This window comes from Sebastes umbrosus, chromosome 16 (assembly GCF_015220745.1).
Source record: "Sebastes umbrosus isolate fSebUmb1 chromosome 16, fSebUmb1.pri, whole genome shotgun sequence".
Classification (NCBI taxonomy): Eukaryota; Metazoa; Chordata; class Actinopteri; order Perciformes; family Sebastidae; genus Sebastes; species Sebastes umbrosus.
This window is the reverse complement of record NC_051284.1, coordinates 28,050,259-28,073,353: the sequence shown is the minus strand read 5'-3', so window position 1 is coordinate 28,073,353 and position 23,095 is coordinate 28,050,259. Positions and strand designations below refer to the sequence as shown.

At 41.9% G+C, this 23,095-nt stretch overlaps 1 protein-coding gene across 5 annotated transcripts in view; it reads left to right on the top strand.

The window, feature by feature from the left end:
• atrn (attractin) overlaps window positions 1-23,095 on the top strand; it is a 170,147-nt gene that overhangs the window by 70,877 nt on the left and 76,175 nt on the right. For 4 of the 5 annotated variants that reach the window (XM_037796499.1, XM_037796502.1, XM_037796503.1 and 1 more), the window contains exons 21-25: window positions 1,905-1,957; window positions 3,921-4,015; window positions 5,965-6,043; window positions 8,024-8,181; window positions 20,270-20,331. In XM_037796499.1, coding sequence (XP_037652427.1) covers window positions 1,905-1,957; window positions 3,921-4,015; window positions 5,965-6,043; window positions 8,024-8,181; window positions 20,270-20,331 — 447 coding nt within the window. The remainder of the gene's footprint in view (window positions 1-1,904; window positions 1,958-3,920; window positions 4,016-5,964; window positions 6,044-8,023; window positions 8,182-20,269; window positions 20,332-23,095) is intronic. The other variant, XM_037796501.1, reaches the window with a different exon arrangement.

Below are 23,095 nucleotides of genomic sequence, written 5' to 3'. Positions count from 1 at the left end.
TTCTTCCACAAGTGTTTCCTATTTTGGAAAATAAAATGGGTGTTTTTCCATTTTTACAACCTCTACTAGAACCGCTCTTCTCCTCTCCTCTCTGCTCTGTTTAAACAAACCACAATTCAGTCAAAGTTCACTGAATTTTTGTCAAGTGTCTGTTGATCTCAGCTGAATTGTTCATGATTTCCCAGTTGCACTGAAGAGCGCAGAATTTAATGTTTTTTACAGGGTCTTTCTAGTGCAAACGGTTTATTTTTGGCAAAATTTTAAATGAGACATGTAGAATTAAAGGGACTATTTGTAACTTTCAGAAGTGCTTGTTAACAGCGACACCTGTGGCCGTGAAATCAACATCGGGCTTGCGCTTGCTCTAAATATACCTGAATGTGCATTGCTCAAAACAGTAACAGTAAAAACACAATATCACTCTATATTTCAGCTGCTTGGCAGTAATGTTAGCTGACCAGACGAAGGTCTCTCCATGAACATGATTTAGATCTGATCCTAGTGTTGGCTTTTCCTGCCTCAGCACAGGCTGAGGCAGCGGGGCTCTGCAGCGAGACACCGGCATCCGGTCGGTAACGAGACGATAACGTGTCTCTCTGCGGAGCCCCGTCACTTCACAAGACACGGGAAACCTCGGTTGGTCTGGAGGAGCTGCAGCAGTTATTTCTGCACAAACGTCCACTGTACATTCACTAGATATTCTCAGAGCTAAACTAACTCTTCTGCAGTGTGGAGTGCGTTCACGTCTAGAGGTGGAGCGAGCTGAGCGAGAACGCGCGCACTGTCTGAGTGAAGGCGAGCAGGCAGAGGAGGAGAGGCAGCGGCCACATGCGAACGCGCATATGCGACCGCGCATGTGTCTCGACCCGCTACATTTATACGCTTAAAAAGCTACAAACTGTCCCTTTAAATGATTTTGATAAAATATCACTATTTTGGTTATTTTTCCTGACTGAAGCTTTTATCACACACCGTTCGTTCAAAGACCATCGGAAATTTGAAAGTCTGTCGATAATTTCTGTTTTTTAAAGTTTCTGTCTCTGATAATCTGTGTATTTTTGGAGATTTTTTTAAAAAGAAAACATTTCCTTCAAACTACCAGTGGGTTGTGTGGTTCAGAGGGGTTTCATATCTCAAGCCCCCTACAGTTAAATTCTGTGTGTGAGAATATGGTTTAGTCTATTTGTGACACCACATGCTCCTTTTTTTAATGAACTCTGAAACTTTACTTGTGTTTTGACACAAACCTTAAGGCTGCTAAAACTTGTGGGCTGTGTGAACATCACTGATATCAATCTGTATTTGCACATTTTTTTTAATGTGCAAAAAGAAACCCACTTGAAATTCAAGGATTTTGTTTAGAAATGTACATTTTACAAAAACCTGCAAGCAAACATGCTAATATGTTTTAAGACTCGATACCCTCCATGTGCTTTTTCTCTCTCTTTTTTTTTCTCCTATAGCATACTGTAATAGCAGCTGTTCATTAGCGCTAGCAGCTCTAATCTTTACCCCGGCCTTCATTACCATAGGAGCTCCCAAAGCCCATTAAAAACTAGAGATACACTTTCACAAATGAGTGGTCATCAGTGTGGAAACCTTTGTAGACAGAAAGGGTCTGTTAGTGATGTCTGTCAGCTTCTCTTGGCCTTCTTTCATTCTTTATCTGGTTCTCATTGTGGTGTGACTGCAGCTGAAGGTTAAGTCTCACACCCGCTCTGTCGCTCTTACTCTCTCTGTGTGTGTGTGTGTGTGTGTTTCCTGTGTGATGATTTCCTGTTCTATTATCAGAAATGTAATCATACTAATTCGCCTTTTTCTCCCTCTGCGTCTTCTTCTTTTCTTCACCCGTGTTTTGCCTCCTTTCCCTTCATCTATCGTCCACCTCTCTCTCTCTCTTTCAGGTGTGAAGTCGAGAATCGTTACCAAGGCAACCCGCTCAAAGGCACATGCTATTGTAAGTGGAATTCCAATTACGGTGTGTGTGTGTGTGTGTTTGAGTGTGTGTTTGAGTGTGTGTTTGAGTCACATTAAGAAACCACTGTAAGGCCTCACTCCTCTCCCTTGTTCAGGTCGATACCGAGACAGTTACACGGCTCTTAAATCAAAGTAGGTCTCAAGTAGTTTGATGTTTAAAGAAATAACAGCCAGAGGAGAAACGGCTTCTTTAAAGGTGGGAAGAATCGAAAGTGAGACACACATGAAAGTGAATTGCAGAAGAATATAGTGGAGCTTTTTGAAGGAACGTCTTTTCTCTTTTTATGCCTGCTGCGATGACAGTCATTTTGTGCCGTACAGCGCTCCACACTGCAGATTAGTCTCTTGTCATTATTATATCTTGTCAGCTGTGATTATGTACTGTAGAATATGATAATGTAGAAAACCATTGGATTTAACTAACTTTGTCCTCCATGGTCCTCAAACACTTACTCCTCATTATTTTGTAATTTAATCCTGGTTTTTTTCAGGAATACAGAAGGAGCTATAAATAACGGTAGACCTGGTGGAGTCAATAAAAACACGACATCAGCTGTCAAACTAAATGGGTCAACTCCAACGTGGTTTTGTAACCCTCCTTTCTGACTGTTTACAATGTGCTCCAGTCGCTTCCTGTTTATACTGAACAGGGTTTTCTGTGAGCAGTGTGATTTACATGTTATATATATTCAGTGCTGAAAACATTTTCTCACTAATTAGTTAGTCGATTGTCAGAAAATGAATCAACAGCGAGTTTTAAATCTTTGGTTGTTACAGCTTCTCAAATGTAAGGATTTGCTGCTTTTCTCCATCTTTTGAATTTGTAATCTGTGTAATCAATATATAAATAATCAATAGTTGCATCTAGAGCTGCATCGAGAAACAGACACGCAGAGAGTCCCTCAATTTTAGCTTGAAATTAAATTTTCGTTTTGTTTTTTTTACTGTTGGTCGGATGAAACAAGACTTTTAATGACGATGATCAAATCTGATTGGACACCGACATTCAAAATGAGCTGCTGTTGTTTTATTGATCCTTAATGTAAAATAATATTAGTACTTCATTCACAAAATAATATTAGTATGGCATTTATTAGAATTTTTCACATATTTTACTAATATTTTTGGGATATTTTTCAGAGATTTTTACATCTTTTAATAATAGTTTTTGGATGTTTATTCAGACATTTTTTACTTATATTTTTCACATAATATACCAATAATTTTCAGATATTTTTTACAAATATTTTCCCATATTTTACTAATAATTTGCAGATGTTTTTCAGATGTTTTTAACATATATATTTCACATATTTTACTAATATTTTCAGATATTTTTCAGCTGCATGCTCAGCTGTATGAAAGGAGTATTACCAACCCAAAGGTTACCATGTGTCTTGGTGGAAAGGTGTTATTTTCCCACATTGATTCAAACCAGCATGAGAAGGGATCACAAAGGTTTTGGAATACAGTAGCCAGCATGGCCAGGAAGTGTGAAAGGAAATGAGTTTTCCTGGGAAGGTCGATAAAGCCTGGAAGTTGTTAAAAAAAAGTGGGCAGAAAAGTTTGGAACATGTGGAAATCATTTGATTCACGTATGACTTTCTGTTTGTAAACTTCTTAGATATAATATCACGGTCTAGTGACGGTGATCTCCAGCTGGTGTTTGATGCCGGCTTGCACACAGCCATATAACCCATCTTCTCCGTCCTGACCTTCATCACAGACACAGACACACTAAAATTCTCAGGTCCATCCAAGGAAGTCGATAGAATTTGAAAAAGAAAAAAGGGGAACTGGGTAATTTCCTGCCTCGAGCGCTGTGTGAAAACATGTTCTTGTGTGACTTTCAAAACTAGCCTGATCGAGCTCTTCTTCTTTCTTTTTTTAATCCCCTCCACGCTCTCCCACACCCACATCGCCGGCTCGATCGCTTCAAACAGACACGCTCCTCATCGACTACCAGTTCACCTTCAGCCTGTCGCAGGAGGACGACCGCTACTACACCGCCATCAACTTCGTGGCCACACCTGAGGAGGTAGGTCCCTGACCGTGAACGCCCCGCCGTCACAGCAGCTGTCACTTTTTATTGGGATTAGAGATTGTAAAGTCAGCACTAGGTGATGAGGATGACGATTTTCTCACCTCGGTTATTGTCAAACAACAAAGTTCCTTCTGAAGAAACTTCTCCAGTTATAACTTTTTGTTAATGATAATAACAGTGATTGTTACATAATAATAATAATAAGACAGTTTTAAGAAAGACCTGTTTACAAGAATAAATATAACATGTTGACATCCTGTGAAATCCATGTAGCAACAGCCCTGTTGTCAGCTTTGTGAGGATACACTGTACAGCTATTTGTAATGGTTTATTTAGCTTAAAGGACATACAGTATCATGAACAGCTCCCTTTTTCAGTGCTTGTGTTCATACTTTTCATGTGGGTATCTGGAGTGCCAACCCACAAACTGTGAAATAAGACAACCCAGTCTTCCTGTGTCACAAGCAGGCTCATGAGAATACACCACACACAGCTTGAGAACTACCTCTGCAAAGGCAGCGAGTACAGAAGCAAAGAGACCAAACTCTGGTGGTTTTAGCTGTCGCTATTTTGCGCTTATTATATTTATAATATTTTTATCATTCAACTCAGCCCGTTGCGGTAGAGACATTTAATATGACAATAGAATGGAAATTATTTTGTTTTACTTTTGTACACCACTTTTTAGGCAGACTTTTGGTGCCTTCAAGTGGGGTTGTGTTTATCGTGTTTTTGTAATTTTAGTCGTATATTGTTTTTCTTCGTATAATATGTCTGAGGACAATGTTGATATTCCCAACAGCCTCATCTTTTTCCTCTGTCAATATGTCTTTGCATTTCCTACATTATGTTTCCCACTTGCTAGCTTGCTAAATTGTAACGTTAATATTGCCGTTGCTTAGCAGCGGTGTTCTTCACGCATATTGTGTACACGACTTCCCATGACGTAAACACAAGCTCACGAGTTTCATTTGAAGGCACCATTTTTACCGGCGTGTAAGTGTAAGTTTATGAGACATAAATTAATATCAAAAAACAATATGAAACTAATAAACGAATAAATAAAAAAGGAACCACTTACTCAGTTAACGTATCATCACCCATAATCACCACTGGCTTCACACATCAGACTGAAGTGTGACGTCGTAGTCTGACTGTGAACTTCACTCATCACACAGATGTTTTATCAGCAAATAAAAGCCTGTCCGGTCCTGTTTACCTGGCTGCAACATCTGGAGCCCAAACTGGAACACAAGGATCTGATTACATATTCCTGACAACGTGTTTACCAAATGGTGACCAGTGCAGAATGGGCGGCGGTGGCTCAGGGGGTAGAGCGGGTCGACCTTTAACCCCACGTTACATCCAGTAGAAACTTAACTTGGTGACTGAGGCCCCTCTGTGTGACGTTCAGCAGTTATTCAGCGAGCAAAAAGATGCTGCAGAATAAGTTAAAACAACATTATACATCTTTAAATAAAGAGAATATCTAGAGCCTCTTTAATCATCTCCACTAAAGCTATTTAAATGATAATTAACAAACGCTTCCTTTCTTTCAATCAGTAAGTAAACAGTAATTAGGACTCAATTTACACCTACTCGACAATATCAAAGCTGATATCGCTGTACAACTGCACTTACAGTATTTTAATGCACATCATTTTCATCGTGGACTCTTGTTCAAACATTTGTTTTGCTAATGCAGCTTCCATTAGCTGTGTAAATGTGCTCCAGTCTGCACTACAGTGGCTGTTTGTACAGCTGCAAACTAGTGTGTGTGTGCTCTGCATTTACAGTAAAGCGGAGGGGCACTTTGTACATGTTTCTTATTTTTTTTATTCTGATTCATCCTCCTCTGCACATTTATATGATACACCATAATGACACCGATGATGATGATGATGGTGACAGTATGCTCTCTGTGTCCTCTCTCTCCTCTTCAGCCAAACCGGGATCTCGACATGTTCATAAATGCCTCAAAGAACTTCAACCTGAACATAACCTGGGCCACCAGCTTCACCGGTAGGTCTCAAATAAAACACCCAACTAGTGCTGAAACTATTAGACCAGAACAGATAATTGATCACCGCCAATTTTAATAATCGAATAATCATTCATCGAGCAAAAAACTGTCGAACCTGACTTGGATCTAGCTTCTCAAATATGCTTCTGCTTTTTCTTTGTGATTTGAACATCTTTAGTATTGACTGTTGGTCAACCAAAAAAATTAAGAAGCAGTTTGAAGAAGTCAAGGGTGGTAACCACAAGATGGTTATCAACCCAGGGTTTCTTCATCTGGCAACGAGCACGTTCACATGAACGGGGCGGTGTTTTTGCAGTATATGACCAAACGTGGACAAGTCTACAGACTTGCAGACAGACAGGCAGAGCAGCACATTTTACAAAGGCAGAGCAAACTATATTAGACAAATACAAAGAAGTTAAACACAAAATCCAGACTAAAGTAACACAGTTGAAGCTGCCAGATGCAGGAAGGACAGCTGGCAAAAGAAGAAACTCCTGATGTGTGAATGTGTAAATTAACAGACGTATTAATTTAACGGAACACTCAAAAGTCAGATATAATCGTCTAGATATAAATAGCTTTATGATATGTAATAGATGAATGAATTACATCTAATTATGCCCATTAAGGAAGTTGCGGCGTGTGTGAGTATTTCAACCTTCTCTCAGCTGCGTTCCCGTCTCCAGCGGTGTGAAACGGATTCAAGAGCAAGTAAAAAAATGTATATAAAAATATAATTCACAGCAGTAAACACCCACAGCATAAAGCCAACTTCTTCGTATATGTGTAATATTACCATACGATCTGCGCAGCGAGTTCTGATTGGTCAGTAGGCGGTGCTTTTATACGAGTTGCTCTCTTATCCGGAGCAGGTTAGGTGTTCAGCATCAGTTACCATGGCGATCTACCCCGGTAAGAAATGATCCACCTTCGTAGGACGGAAAACCATGAAGGGTTAACCCCGAAGTTACCTCGCTAACACCAAATCCTGCTTCGTAGTTCAGGCCTCTGGTGGCAGCTCTCACGCATCCTCTGTCCTCAGATGGCCAGGTGTCGTCATAGGCTTCTGCCAGTTTAATATGGCAGTTAGATCAGGTTCTGTGTGCTAAATGTAGGAGGGTAGGTTGAACTAAGAAACTCATTACTTCTTTTCATGTCATTTAATTATTGGGAAATATGTTTGATATCCTAAAATGGAGAGAGTGCTGTCATGTTTGATTTCTTCATCTTGTATGGATGAAAAAGAAGCTGATGATTCTAGTTAATTTTTCTCTGAGTTTACGTATTACAGATATAAACCAGTGAACACTGTAGTTAAAGGAATACTTCACCCACAAAATGACCATCAATTACTCATCCCGTGTTACCTTGGATTCGTGAATAAAACTCTTTTTTTCTCTCATGCCTCCACCGTGAACAAAGAATTAAAAAAACTGAGAAAAGTCTTGATGAATTGAAGTAAATGGAGGCCGCGTTTAACAACAGCAAAACTATATCAAAACATCAGTTTACAAACTCTCACAACAACTGGTGCAGTATGATCCAAGTGTTATTTATCCAGTCGTATGCTCACTACTTCCCAAACACAGGCATCTTCTCTAAAACCTTACTGAATGAAATTAAAGTTTTTGAAGTGTTTTGATATAGTTTTGCTGTTGTTAAACGCGGCCTCCATTTACTTCAATTCATTACGACTTTTCTCCGTTTTTGGATTCTTCGTTTGCCGTGGAGGCGTGAGAGAAAATCAAAGTTTTCTTCAAGAATCCAAGGTAACACGGGGTGAGTAATTGATACATAAATGTTCATTTTGTGGGTTAAGTATTCCTTTAATGTTTAAATAAAATGTATATAAAAAGTAGACCTATTTAATGTCTATCTCCCGTTCTTCATTCGTCTATCTGCCTTTACCTTCCATCTCTTCATCAACCTTCATATTCTTAACTCTTGTCTTTCTGTTCTCCATCTTTGTCATCCAGCAGGCACTCAGACCGGTGAGGAGATCCCCATCGTCTCTCGGAGCAACATCAAGGAGTTCAAGGACAGCTTCTCCAACGAGAACTTTGATTTCCGCAACAGCCCGAACATAACCTTCTTCGTCTACGTCAGCAACTTCACGTGGCCCATCAAGATACAGGTAAGCTTCGCTTCAGCTACACACAAACATACAACTAGTTAAAGGTGCTGTTGATAACATTGATAACATTCAGCCGCTAGGTGTCGCATTCTCTCTCCGCCGTTCCATAGCATTCACTTCACAACAAGTGGTTGCCAGTTCTTTGCACAACCTGAATATTTTATGGTCGAGTGGAGTGAGTCTCAGATAGACATGTCAGGTCAAGTGATGAATCTTTTGTTGTAGAGTAATGAAGTTTGAAGCTTGGATGCTTCGACCGTTGCCATGGTAATCGACCTCCAAATCCAATTTTTGTTTATTTTATAAATAAGTATGTAATAATACTCAGTGGATCTGAGTGTCCTTGATAAAAGATGTGGTTTTAAAAGGTCTGAGAGATAAGTTGGAGCTTGCCCATTTAATGATTTTATATGTTAATAATAATATCTTAAAGATCAATCCTAAAACACACAGGGAGCCAGTGAAGAGAAGCCAGAATAGAACAGGGGAGATGTGCTCACGTTTACGTGTACCACTTAAAAGACGAGCTGCCGCGTTCTGAACAAGCTGCAGGTGAGAAAAAGAGGCTATGGCGTATACCTATTTATTTTCCAGTCGGCCACCCACTTCTAAACCCCCTCTGACGCGCATCTTCGTTATACATTGTTTGAGGGAACTATAACGCTAGGCAACTGGACGCAACCGCCACTAATGCTATCGCAGATCCTCGGGGATTGAAGCTGTTATTTTTCTCATTTTGATAATCTAACCAGGGACAACACATTAGTTAGCCATTCATCAGTTTTCCCCACACTAACTGGCAGCTTGATCGCTCTCGACACACCAACGTTGTTATACTATTGGCTCACAAGCCTTGTTAGAAGACTAGAAGTGGGAACCGAACGTCAGATATCTTCCTCAATGATTAATTCACAATCATAACACTTGTTTTAGGAAAAGCCAGACTTTTATTCTGCACCTTTCCAAAAACTCTGGCAATTTAAATTATTCGTCTGCATGAAAATGTTATCAGTAAGCCCTTTCACTTTGAAATAAAGTGAGAAGTAGTTTGTGTAACGGTAGGGATATTTGATAGTGTAGTCAAGCTACACTTTAACCAATGATTGTTTGCCTCGCTGAAATAAATGCACATTTATGAGGAAAAGGTAGGCGAAGACACTACAGACTATAGCAGTACCTGCTCAGATTATGACCGATACTGTCCAAAATTCGTAAATAACTGATTTAAAATGTAGGTTTTACCACCATAAGCTGCACTAAAGGGCCTAAAATCAATCCGCAACAGAGGAGCGACTCATTCTCAGTCTGTGTGATGCTTCAGATTCATCCTAACTGGACAGATTTAATTCTGACTGACAGAATGACACATTGAGCTGTGTCATCTAAGGATCAGCATCCACTGACTGATGTGTTGATTCAGGGGAAGAAAGCTGACTGGTTCGATATGACGCTTGAAATCTATAAACGGGGGGAGGGAGGGGGCTTTGTGCTTTGACAACACGGGAAAATCAGAGGTGAAGATTGGAATGAATGTGAAAAGGAAAAGTAAAGTCGAAATGATTGATGATGAGCAAAAACAGAGAGAAATGTGAGGGAGACAATCTTTTGGATGGCACTTTTTTAATACAGTATTTGTTTTGCACTGATCAGCCGTAACATTATGACCACCTGCCTAATATTGAGTAGGTCCCCCTTTTGCCGCCAAACCAGACCTGACCCGTCGAGGCATGGACTCCACTAGACCTCTGAAGGTCTGCTGTGGTATCTGGCACCAAGCCGTCAGTAGCAGATCCTTTAAGTCCTGTAAGTTGCGAGGTGGGGCCTCCGTGGATCGGACTCGTTTGTCCAGCACATCCCACAGATGCTCCATCGGATCGAGATCTGGAGAATTTGGAGGCCGAGTCGACACCTCCAACCCGTTGCCATCCACATGATGTAAAATAAAAAACGTGATTCATCAGACCAGGCCACCTTCTTCCATCGCTCCGTGGTCAAGTTCTGATGCTCACGACGTGCACATTGTAGGCGCTTCTGGGTGGTGGACACGGGTCAGCGTGGGCACCCTGACCGGTCTGCGGATACGCAGCCCCGTACGCAACAAACTGCGATGCACTGTGTGTTCTGACTCCTTTCTATCGGAACCAGCATTAACTGTTTCAGCAGTTTGAGCTCCAGTAGCTCTACTATTGAATCGGACAACACGGGCCAGCCTTCGCTCCCCACGTGCATCAATGAGCCTCGGGTCTGACCCCGGTTGTCCTTCCTTGGACCACTTTTGGTAGGTCCTGACCACTGCAGACCGGGAACACCCCACAAGAGCTGCAGTTCTGGAGATGCTCTGACCCAGTCGTCTAGCCAGCACCATTTGGCCCTTGTCAAAGTCAGTCTAATATATCCCCCCCACTGCCAGGTGCCATTGTAACGAGATAATCAATGTTATCCATTTCACCTGTCAGTGGTCTTAATGTTATGGCTGATCAGTTCAAACATTATAACCGATGTGTCTCACATTATCCGGGGCTGCTAATGTGGTAATTTAGCCGGTGCGGCTTTAAAGCAAAAAGTCACGTTGCTTCTTCAAGTAATACACATAAACATATCGAAGAGCAGCGTGCCTTAATAAGAGCATAAAATATGATAAAAGCATGATTTACTCAAGTAGAACACGAGTACAAACTTTGTCTTGAATATTCGCCGACTGTAGCAGAGCTAATTATGCTGAGAATATATGCATTCATGCACTTTGAATAAAAGCATCTAGAAAATCAGGTCAGTTATGCCATATTCAGCTTATGTATATAAATAAACACATACTCTCATAGCTCCACATATTTTGGATCAAAGTGCAGCAAAACTGTGATCAATTTGTCCGATTCACCAGCCTCTTTTCTACTCTATAAACTAAAAAAGTCGGCCGGTTAAAATGGCAGAATGTAAATGTTGGCAGTCACTAGTAAAAATGTGGTCAGTGGGAGTAAAAAAGATTTCCCGCATTTGGTGTTCAGGAGCTTTTTCTCCAGTGTTGATGTGGCTGCTTGGCTGTAGCTGTGAATAGACCTCTGTGTCCCGGCGGTGTGTATATACAGCCGAGCTACAATCACAGCTGCACTCGGGTGAACCGCTGCCATGTGGCGAGGCTGACGGGGAGAAAACTGTCCCACAGTAGAGCTTTCTTACTGCACAGCGGCGGCAAAGTGGTGCAATTCAATTCGGTCACAGTGTGAATGAACGGACGCTTTAATATGTAAAAGCTGTTCATACGTCAGCTATTCTGTGTTGTGTGAACTCAGTTTATACCATGGTCACGGAAGATACTTGTTTCTGATTGGCTCACAGGTGTCCATAACAATCATACAGCTGTACACCTCTGGATATTGTTCTGGACTCGTTACTATTGAATTGAGTAACCAATATTCTCAGGTGTCAGTTTATTAGGTACACCTAGCTAAACTTCCCGACCCCATTTCTATCACTATGTAGTCTAGATATTACAAACATACTTACTTAGTCCTTGTTGCGCCGGGTGGCACATAGGACAAGGACTAAGGATCTCCACTCATCTCTGTTGTTTGCTTCCTTCTCAATGCTGTTCCAGCTGTATCCTCTCGTCTTCATTTCTCCTTCGATGGTTGGCCTCCAGGTTGTTTTGGGCCGCACTCTTTTGCGTTTTCCCTCTGGTGTCCAACGCAATGCCACTTTTGTCATTTCATCAGATGGTTCCCTTAATACATGTCCAAGCCATCTCCATCTTCTTCTTATCAATATTGTCTCCATGTCCAAAGCACCCAGTCGTTTTGTGTAGTTCATGGTTTATAATCTTCCTATAGGTCAGAATATCCTCATGATCTTTCTGAGGCGGGTATTGTGAAAGCTGGAAAGCTTGCCTATGTCTCTTTCAGTCATTCTCCAGCACTCAGCACCATATAGAAGGACAGATAGTACACAGCTGTTGTATAACTTTATCTTGGTGTTTTCTAGTTATATGCGTCAACTTCCAGATGTTTCCATGTCTTAGAAATGTCGTCCTTGCGTTTCCTAATCTGGCCATAATTGTCTCGGTCATCTCCACCATCTGATGTTCCCCGGCTTCCGAGGTATGTGAAAGATGACGTACATGTCAGTTGTTGTCCATTTAGCTCCATGACAGGTGGTTCTTTTATATGTAGGGGCATAAGATATTAGAAACATGACCATAAAGTTGTATAAACTCCTTTCTAAAACAGTTTAAACAAAAAAAGGTAGGATTTATTGTCTTAAAAGTATTTGTTTTAATTGTGTCCTGGGACAGAATATTAGACGGTTAGAGATCAATGTACTGTGTAAACTAATGGGCTGTTAGTTATGGCAGTAAAGGCAGTTTGATCTTCTTTTTTTAAAGATATTTTTATGGCATTTCTGTTTTATTGGATAGTGATAGCTTGGAGGAGAGACAGGCACCCCAATGCAGTTTGATTTGATAGGACGGGCAGAGAGGCAAGATTTCTTTTTATACATTTTTGATCAATTTGTTATTTGGACTTTCTAGTTAAACACATTAGTATAGCATGAGGTCAACACTTAAGATGAGGTATTTAAAACAGTTTTCTGAGAATTTCAAGTGCTTATTTAAAAAATACAGTTTCTCTGTTTTGCCTACAGTTTGTTGCCATGGTATAAGTGTGATAATTCACCCTGTAGTGTCCTGATATAGACAATAATGGACTTTTATTTTGTACTCTGGTACCCTCGTACCAACAGACCTCAGTACCTTTGAAAAAACACTTTGCAAGTCGCTCTGACACAACACGTTCTCATCCCAACTCGTCACATACCGACGCTTTGTCAGGACCCCTCGGCGTCACTTTGCGGTCGCGGTAAACACGCGGTCAACGTTGTGAATATTGGCACGGATGGGTTTACATTGTAGTTACTTGAAAGCCTTTTGTGTCGGTGTTGCACGCCGATGCGCGTCACAAAGCGTCAGTATTTGACTGCCTAGGAATGAGATCGGGCTGTCTGACATTTGTGAACTAGATTTGTTGATATCTAATCAGTTCTAACTGTGAACACACAACTGCCCTGCTGAACTGCGTTGCTAGCAGTGCTTCAGAGATGGAGCCCAATATAAAACACCCCATATAGCTTTGTATTTTACATGCACATACATGTGTGTAGCTGTTACTGTTCAATGACTTTGTTTACAAGCAGGTTTTCAGAGTTTTAATGATACGTGTACATACACAGTAAGTTCATGGGTGTTTTTGCAGCATGATAAAGGATGGGATAAACTCAGCATCAATATGAAGTTTGATGCAGTGAATGAAGGCACCGCCAGGACTGGCTGGTGCCGGTTTGGGAGCGCGAGGCGCTTTGGGCCCTGGGTTGTTTGCAAACCTGCCTGCCTGTGTGCCTCCCCGATCACTTCTGGAAGTGATTTGACTGGTCGCCCCGTGCTCCAAGCTCCTTCCCCCTTGCCCTCCTCCTGCCTCCATCCTCCATGTCCTGCCTTGTGAAAGCTTTTTAGTTCCCTCAGCTTCAGAGCTCCAGCTGCTGCCAGCCAGCCAGCCAGCCAGCCTCAGGAGATCTCCAGTAGCAGCTCCACATACAGCCGAACAGAGAGCCGAGCTGAGTCGAGAGAGAGCCCTCCCCCCTCTCAGCCTCCTCTGGTCCACCTCACCTTCTGTGTTGCTGGGTGGGATCACATAGAAGATCACCCCTGTCCTTGAAACTAAAGCACGCCGGTCTGCTAGCGTGTCATTTTTCTTCCTTGCACTCATGGAGCTTTACCTGCGCCAGCGAGGTAACATTTTTTTTCTCGTTCTTTTTCTGCCTCTGCTCCTCGTCTGCAAGTCATTTCTTCTTAATAACAGACCTTCATTTTTCTTTTGTTGCCTTTTTCCTTACTCTCCTTGCCTTCAGTGGTCTACTGCAGTTTGGCACCGGGATGTGTGTGTGTGTGTGTGTGTGTGTGTGTGTGTGTGTGTGTGTGGGTAATCGTAGGCGGTTGCTACTCCAGCGTTGGCAGTGTCGGAAAGCGGTTCATAAACAGCAGCCGAGAAAGCAAGGGCAAAGTGGAATGTTAAGTTGAAACACATGCTGCATTCAGAGTGGGCTGTGTGTACAAGCTAAGCCCTCTCTCTCTCTCTCTCTCTCTCTCTCTCTCTCTCTCTCTCTCTCTCTCTCTCTCTCTCTCTCTCTCTCTCTCTTTCTCCCGGCTTTAGCGTGCGGCCGTACAGAGCTGTCTCTCTTTCTCATGCTCACACCGCCTCAAGGTTGCTTCTGTTTGCCTTCACGTGGTCGGAAGTAGCATTAGAGCGGCGTGCATACCGTTTGCAAGAGAGTTTGTTTTGGTCCATTTGCATTGACTCCACTTGTTGCATTCACCGCCCGGTCTGTTGCATTAAAGCTGCAGTGGGTAGAAATGGAGCAGATATGATTTAAAGAAATATTTTTATGAAATGGTCACTATACCCTGACAGTAGTGCATGAGACAGGTAATCTGAAAAAAATCATGTGCCTCTGTGTCCTCCGGTGCTCCTAACTGCATCTGCAAGATTTCACAGATTGAAGGATAACAAGCAGTCAGAGCTGATCTGAGGTCTGCTGTCCAGCTGCTGTCTATGAGAGCCGGCTGTCAATGACTCACAAACTCCAACCAAACAGTCAAACTAGGCAGCGCTGATCAAATATGAATCAATATTATGTTACTGTAATGCCTATTTCTCTCTTCAAAATGTTTTCAGAATCATCTTGTAGTGCACGGTTTAGCTGTAAAATGAGAAAGTTTGTGACCCGGCAGCCACGTTGAGATCAGTTGAGGAAATACCAAGTAGATTTTTTAAAGCCTGAAAACAGAGCCATGAGGAGGTGCAGAAGTCTAGTTATCTCTTAGAACACTTGAATTACAATATGCTGAAAGGTTATTATGGGATTTTTGCCCAATGATGCAGAAAACTTGCTGCCTACTGAAGCTTAAATCAGCAGCACACTTTATTTTACCCCCAAAATGAGCAGTTCAGCTCAAGCTCTCGGAATATACAACAAATTTCAGCCCATCGGGTACAATATAGAAAACATCTGAAAAGCACAGATGTTGGATTGCAGGAATAACCGTTTGATATAATCATTTTGACCCACCAAAATTGAGATCCTTTGCAATGGTCAAAGTGAAATCTATGATGGCTTCATTACCGTTGAGCAGCTCGGATAATCAAAGCACTGAGATTAGTCAGCAGGAGATCTCCCACCCCTCTGTTTTCCCTTTTTTTCCCCCTCTCCTCTCCTGATGAAGAATGGATCTGAATTTAATGATGTTTGTAATGAAACGCAAATCCCAGACTAATTACATTAAAGAGCTGTGATCTCCTGTTCCGTGCCTTAGTGAACATGTCATGATATGGTAGAGATTAGAACAGCCTCCAATTTAATACCCCGCTGTGGAGTAGCAGCAGCTGTAGCGATCAGCTGGCTGGGCCAGCTCTGCGTATCTGTGTGGACTTGTGGAGTGTTTATCTGGGCCACGCATGGCTGCCTGATGGGAGCGGTGTGATACTGATCACACAGCGAGGTTAGAAAACACAAACTGAGCGGGTTTGCGAGTGTGCAACAGTGGCGGGTACAACCTAAAATCAACAAGCTACTTATTATTCAAATTGTACATTTTTATTTTATGCAGACAAATAAAAACTTAAAAAAGGTGTTATGCATATTAATAAATATAGAATATATATAGAAATAAATAGTTTTACTTTAAACATATAAAATGCGAATACAAAATATGATGTAAGAAATAAAATGTTATCAAAAAATTAAGATTAAAATTTGTTTAAAAAATATAAGAAATAAATACAAAATATATATTGAATTAATATATATTTTGAAATTGTTTTTTAATTCATATTATTAAACAAATTCAAAACGCAATCAGCTGTGTTTCACCATTAGGCATAACATCAGACAAAACTCTTGACACATGTTAAACAAACCAAATTATAATTAGCTCAGAATCCTTAATTTGCCCAACATAATTTTGTCAACAACAAAAATCTTTAAAGGTCCCATATCATGCTCATTTTCAGGTTCATACTTGTATTTTATGTTTCTGATAGAACATGTTTACATGCTGTAATGTTAAAAAAAACAACTTTATTTTCCTCATGCTGTCTGCCTGAATATGCATGTATTTACGCCCTGTCTGAAACGCTCCGTTTAAGCACATTTCAACGGAATTACAATGGAGTTGCGTTGCTAGGCAACAGCTTGGGTCCATGTTTACTTCCCGTCAGCTGATGTTATTCACATACACTGCAACCGGAACTAAACTGGGACACATTTACAATGTTCACGTTTAAAACTGTGAAATGGTCTTTATATTGTAGATTTGTGACATCACAAAGGGACAGAAATCCTGACGGCTTGTTTCGGAGGCACAGTTTCTGAATACGGGGTGTGTGTATTTCTCTGTGGATTGAACGTTTTGATACTTTCACTGAATATATATATAGCACTTAAACCTGCTTTATGATAAAAAAAAAAAAGACAAAGCATGGGGCTGATGGTAACGTCATTAGCGGTGTAGAACCTGTTGAGCGTCCCTCCCTCGCATTGATTACGACATTTTCCTTCAAAACTCCAATATAGTCCGAGTGGCTTGTCAGAAGCCATTATATCCGGCGGTCTTAATGCCCGGCGGCAGGCTGACAGGCCCCGCTGCGACATCCTTTGCGGCCCCTAAAGAGTCACCCTCCGCTGGGCACATAACGAGAGCGTCGCCCGGGCCTCCCGCCGCCACCGTAAGCCTGCCTCTCGGTGACACGGCACCGCACACGGCTGACACTTGAGATTAGCTGCTACAATAATAAGTTATGCGGCGATGACATGAAGCTGAAGCACCTGTCATTGCTTTTTTTGTGTTTTAAGGAAGTTGTCCTTCAAGGGGACTATCGTGTCATTAGAAGAGAGAATAAATGTATGTATCTCTAATCACCTAGTGGAGTAGATGGCTTTTGAAACTGTGTTTCAGTACACCAGCTGACACGGCTTCTGTGATAGTTCTTTACTTTGCTCTTAAAAGAATCCCTGCCACTCACAGTTTCACACAATCTCTGCTAGTTTTTCTTTAATCCTTTAATTTTTACATCCCATTTACATTCATGAGCACAGGAAGTAAAATATTCCCTCCAAACCATTTTCTCTTGATTGCAAGTGCCAAATTGGCTTCTTAGAAACTCCAACTTTCAAAAAAATTGTTCTGTGGAGGTACATGGAGGACACTTTGTTTTGATGCTGGTTACATTGGAGCTTTGATTGAGAGTGTTTTTGACTGTAATGTCAAAAAGTGAGTGAGAAGTATTATGAAAAATCAAAAAATGTTGTTGTTCTGGCTGTCCGCGTCACACGAAAGTGCCAAATGGATGAGTAGATAAGTCGTTTAATTCACTTACCGAGCAAAATTTGCATGCACTCGCTGGTTCCAGCCTGGCAAATGTGATGATTTTCTGCTTTTCTCTGCTTCATATCACTATAAATTGGATATATTTGAGTATTGAACTGTTAGTTGGACGTAAAACGCTGATTTAAGACATCAACTTGGGCTCTGGGAACTTTTCATGGTCATTTTTCATTATTGTTTGACATTTTTTAAACTTTAATTTAACCAGGAGAGCCTCATTAAAGGTTTAAAAAAATGAATAAGAATGTATTGGGCAAGAAAGGCAGCAATTATAATGAGTTGCAGTCAAACAACATGGGTCAAATAACATAAAGTATACCATAAAATCGAAAGAGGAACTTTCATTTTGTGTTGATTTTGGCGGTCCATGTTGACAAAAGCAGTAGTGTTTACGAGCACCAGAGTCCCTTTAGAAAACCTCTCATTTTACTGCAGCTGGGTCTGACAGTCTGTCCCGCATTGTCCTGGTTCTGGTTCTCCCCGTGCCTCCCTTCCCTCCAGCGGGCCTAGCAATGTTGTTCTCCAGCAGCGATGTGTCGGAGCTCTGACTGTAGGACGAAGGCAGCATCAAAGCTAGATCTGGGGCTGTCCGGTGGGCTGGTCGCTGCCGGAGGCCCCGCTAGAATATGAGATACTTTTCAGACCCGGAGGTTGCAGCCTGGTCTGAGCTCAGGAGTTTCTGTAGAACCTGACAATCCTTTTGTCTGATTTTGCAGGGAATCAGACCAGTGTGTCAGTGTGCTGACTTGACTTGCCCCAAACTGCATGTGATTATCGTAAAGAGGGCACGTCTGTAAAGGGGAGACTCGTGGGTACCCTTAGAACCCATTTTCATTCACATATCTTGAGGTCAGAGGTCAAAGGACCCCTTTGAAAATGGCCATGCCAGTTTTTCCTCGACAAATTTAGCGTAAGTTTGGAGCGATTTTCAGCCTCCTTTAGCGACAAGCTAGTATGACATGGTTGGTACCGATGGATTCCTTAGAATGTTTTAGTTTAATATGATGCCAGTATCTTTAAAAGTGAGCCCGCTACAACCTAAAAATCCCAAGTTGCGTTGATGTGTTAAAGAAATTAGTGGCATTAAAACAAATTTGCGTTAACTTTGACAGCCCTAGTTTGAAATATAAAAAGACTAATTAAAAACAATAACTTAATGAGACTGACATCAAGATCCCAAAATTCCTCAAAACATCGGCATCCAAAAACAAGAGCATCCTCTCCACTAAACTACTAATAAAGAAATAAGAGAGATTCATTAGTTGGTGAAAGCTCACAGTCAATGTTGGTATAATTGTGCCCTGGTTGATCTCGGCAGCATTAGTGCCACACTCCGTAGCCATACCCAGAGAATTAAACACCAGTCCACTCTAGCGTCGGTTCCCCGCTGAGCTCTACGCTGCTGACATCTTTTAAAAGTTTTCTCTCTGGGTGTACTCGGCTCCCTGAACTTCTCTTCCGTGTTCAACAGTCTGGAGGAAAATGATCACACTGAGGATTCGGCGCTCAACAGTAATCAACAGCAACACATTAGCGAGCCAGATGGTGCTGACTACACCAGTAAATTAGACCCGGGCCGTTCACAAAACACTCCCAGCCCCCCGTCCTCTCAACACAGAGGCCAATGCCTTTGGCCCCTCTGTGCTGTTCTTGTGTAAGGCCACTGTCGATCTATACACAGTCTGACCCGTCAAGTATTTCTATGCATTTGTAATTCTTGATCACATGTCAAGTATTCATCGACTAATCTGACATACACACAGCTTGGTTTCCCAGCTTTTCTCTATTTTTTTCTTCCCTTTCTCCTCCTTTTATTCCCCACTGGAATTATATGCAAATCCCTGCTTTGCAGCGGAATAATAAGCAGGATGATAAGTTCTGGTCCAAGGTGTCACCTCGGAGAAAAGATGTGTGAGGAGAATTCTGCTGCAGGCTGGAGGCGCAGTACCGTGATGTTACCAGAGAGGGGCAGTGTTGTGTTGTTACAGGAATATGTTCATTGTGAGGCATTTTTGGGGAGGCTGTAGGCGTAAGAGTAGAGATGAGGAGGAGGAGGATGGGGGGGGGGAGTTGGTACGGCACTGCCAACGTTACCCCTGGCAACCTTGATTAAGACAGGATATCGTTGCTGCAATTGCTCTTGTGATGATTACATAGTGAATATTTCTGCCCACATGTGCAGGAATTAGTTTTGTTTTTTTTTGCACAGGCTGTGGGCAGCTGAGAGGCCCGTCTGCTGCCGTGTTGTTGCGTTGACAAGTCTGGAACACAGATAAGCAGACAGACTGGGAACCTCCCAGTAATAAGGAGCACCATAAGGAAGAAAAAGCCCTTTGAAATCCCTTATCTTGACACAGTCATTTAACTTGTGAACCACTAGAAGTCCATACACGCTACAAAATATGCAAGTAAAAGGCACAGGTTGACAACATGGTGTCAAAGATATACACATCCACAATATACAATACATACATATGCACTGTCTGCCTTTGTGAGCAGCATTATCTCTCCCGCTCGTTTGCCTTTTGTCAGATCTACAAGGTCGACTCCAGTCTAAAGCGTGCATGTTTATGAGCGTATAATGCTGACCTCCTGTTTTAAAATCCCCCTTATTAAAGCAGGTTTCTGACTCTCTTGTCCTTTCTTTCCCTCTTGCAGATCGCCTTCTCGCAGCACAGTAACTTCATGGATCTGGTGCAGTTCTTTGTCACGTTCTTCAGGTGAGCAGCTCTCCCCCCCTTCATGTCGATTCACTTACTTCAAACCACAGATGTGTCGGTGTTAAAGTGGCGGCAGTCGCCTTCCACATTTCTGTGTGTGTGTGTGTGTGTGACGCAGTGTGAACCATGCTGATGGATCACCAAAGCTGCTCCGCCTGTGCCTCTGTGCACCAGCCATTACTATGAAGAAGCACTGCAGCTCACTGGTTTATAGGAGCTGGTTAGCTGTTGGCACGCACCGGCAAAATGCACACACATGCAACTCTTATTTTATCCGCCCACGTCATGCACACACCAGCACAGATGCTTACTTAAAGGAACACCTCACCCACAAAATGATCATTTGTATATCAATTACTCAGCCCGTGTTACCTTGAATTCTTTAATTGTTTTTCTGGCATGCCTCCACGGTGAACGGAGAATTAAAAAAAGCATTGAAAAGTCTTGATGAATTGAGGTGAATGGGGGCCGCGTTTAACAACAGCAAAACTACTTCCCAAACACATGCATCTTTGCTAAAACCTTACTATTTAAAGTCTTCGGACCCGCACGTTCCTGTAGCGCGTCTGTGCGAGTGTGAGACTGTTTATGTTGAAGTGTTTTAAATAGTAATGTTTTAGCGAAGATGCATGTGCTTGGGAAGTAGTGAGCATATGACTGGATAAATGAGACTTGTTAAACGCAGCTTCCATTTACTTCAGTTCATCAAGACTTTTCAACGTTTTTTGATTCGATCAAAGGTAACACGGGGTGAGTAATTGATACACAAATGGTCATTTTGTTGGTGAAGTATTCATTTAATGGCAGCAGAAAACAGAGGTCTACCAAAAATCAAACTGCTCTCTGAAATGTGAATGTGTGTTCCAGTATCTCTTGGAAATTTGTTCCCATTTAATTCAGCAGCACATAATTAATGTCCAACACCAACCTTTCGGTGCCAAAGCAGAAAATAATGTGTCCTTTTTATGTAGCGTGTAGGATGAGCAAGTAGCGCATCTGATTTGAGTTTGCATCCAATCACAGGCTTTTTCTATCCATTATCTTTTTTTCCTAAACTTAAAGCTGCATCTTTTTTTGGGCCACTAGGGAGCAGAAACACTTCACAACAAGCTGAAAGACACACAGTCCTGATATACAGTATAAAGCGATACAAGGTTGTTTTGGTTAATGTATTGCCTGCTAAATTTACACAGCGTAGGTGTAGGGCCGCCCGATTCGACTGTTATCAGCTCATTAAATGTGCGTCATCAGTCGTTATAAGCCTCATAGATGTGGGTCGGTAGGGGCATGCTACACCTACTACGTTGTGAAAGTGAAAATGAAATTTAAAGCCAACACATTCTTCTAACACGTTGTAAAAACTGAATGAAACGTTACGTTTTGAACACAAAAGATCGTGTTTTGGCTTAAAATACCAATGTTTGCAAAGTGAAAGTGAAACTTAACGCTTGTGAACACAAAGACAACTACACATTGTTGGTTCCGCTTTTGCTGCTGTCATAGTTACTGCGGTCGCTAGTGGTCGCTGTCACCGTCTTTTATTCCTTCTTAAGATGATCGCCCATCAATGATAAAACCTACTAGTGGGTGTTGCAGGCCTCTTCTGACCCACACTCACTCTATGAGGCTGATAACACCTTTTAAATGACCTGATAACAGTCTAACTGGCTGGTAGGAAGATATTATCGTCCTTAACACAATTAGCTGAAAGAGCGGTGATGTCACGTTGTACTGACACACCCCTAGAGTACACTCTTACATCACCATGACAGTATCACATAAACAGTATATTCTGCTAGATGGAAATATGTTTGGTGTCTTTTTGCTTTTAAAACATTTCCCCGGTGTTCACCCTGACACAGAGTTACTGATGTCTTTAAAAACGTTTCGATCTTGAAAAGAATTTATTTCTCAAGGATCCTTGTCGTGCTGCTTTGTAGAGATGGAGACACTGGTTTTGCTGGTATATAGGGCTGAACACACGTGCATGCGTTGAGCTGTGATGAATCCCCGAACCTCAGGAAGTGCTGTAATGTGTTATTGATTCGTAAAAAATGAGGGGGCTAAAAATTGGGTACACAAATGTGTTCTGTGCATGCTCGACTGCATCTTCTTCTCCTGTGTATCCTGTAAGAGTGTTTGCGTGTTGCCTCCAACCCAGAGGAGAAATGTAGGACGTTTTCCCTGCCTGTGTCGTCTCCGCAATGTCCTGAAAGAATCGCCGGCTTTTTCGAGTCGTACCGCTTTTATTGATCCGGTCGGCATGTACAGGCCGAGAGGTTTGATGGGGGTGATTTTGAAAGATTCTGTTATTTATTTTATTTCTACAACCAGCCCTTTGCCAATACCATCATGTTCAATAACTGTATGTTTCAGCATGGACTGAATAAATCACCCTCCACACTGACTGATTGAGGTTTACTTTGGATGGTATTCCGCTGTAAAAGCAGGACTACACTTCGCTCCCTTGCATACAAATGCAGAGCCTGCAGTTACTCGCTAGCGCTTGTATGTTTATACACATGCGTCAGCATTTGAATGTTTGCATGTCAGCATTCGGAGCATGCAACCTGTGCCTGCTGTGCGCAGCGAGCAGGCACCACAGCAATCCATAAACACAACACCTCCTCTCTCTTTTTTACCACCTTCCCTCCCCCGTCCTTTCCTTTTTTCTCTCTCACCATCTCCCCCTTCTGTTCACTTCTGCCATCTCTGCCTCCTCTCTTTTTCTGTCCCTCATTCACTCATCATTTTTACCTTCCTT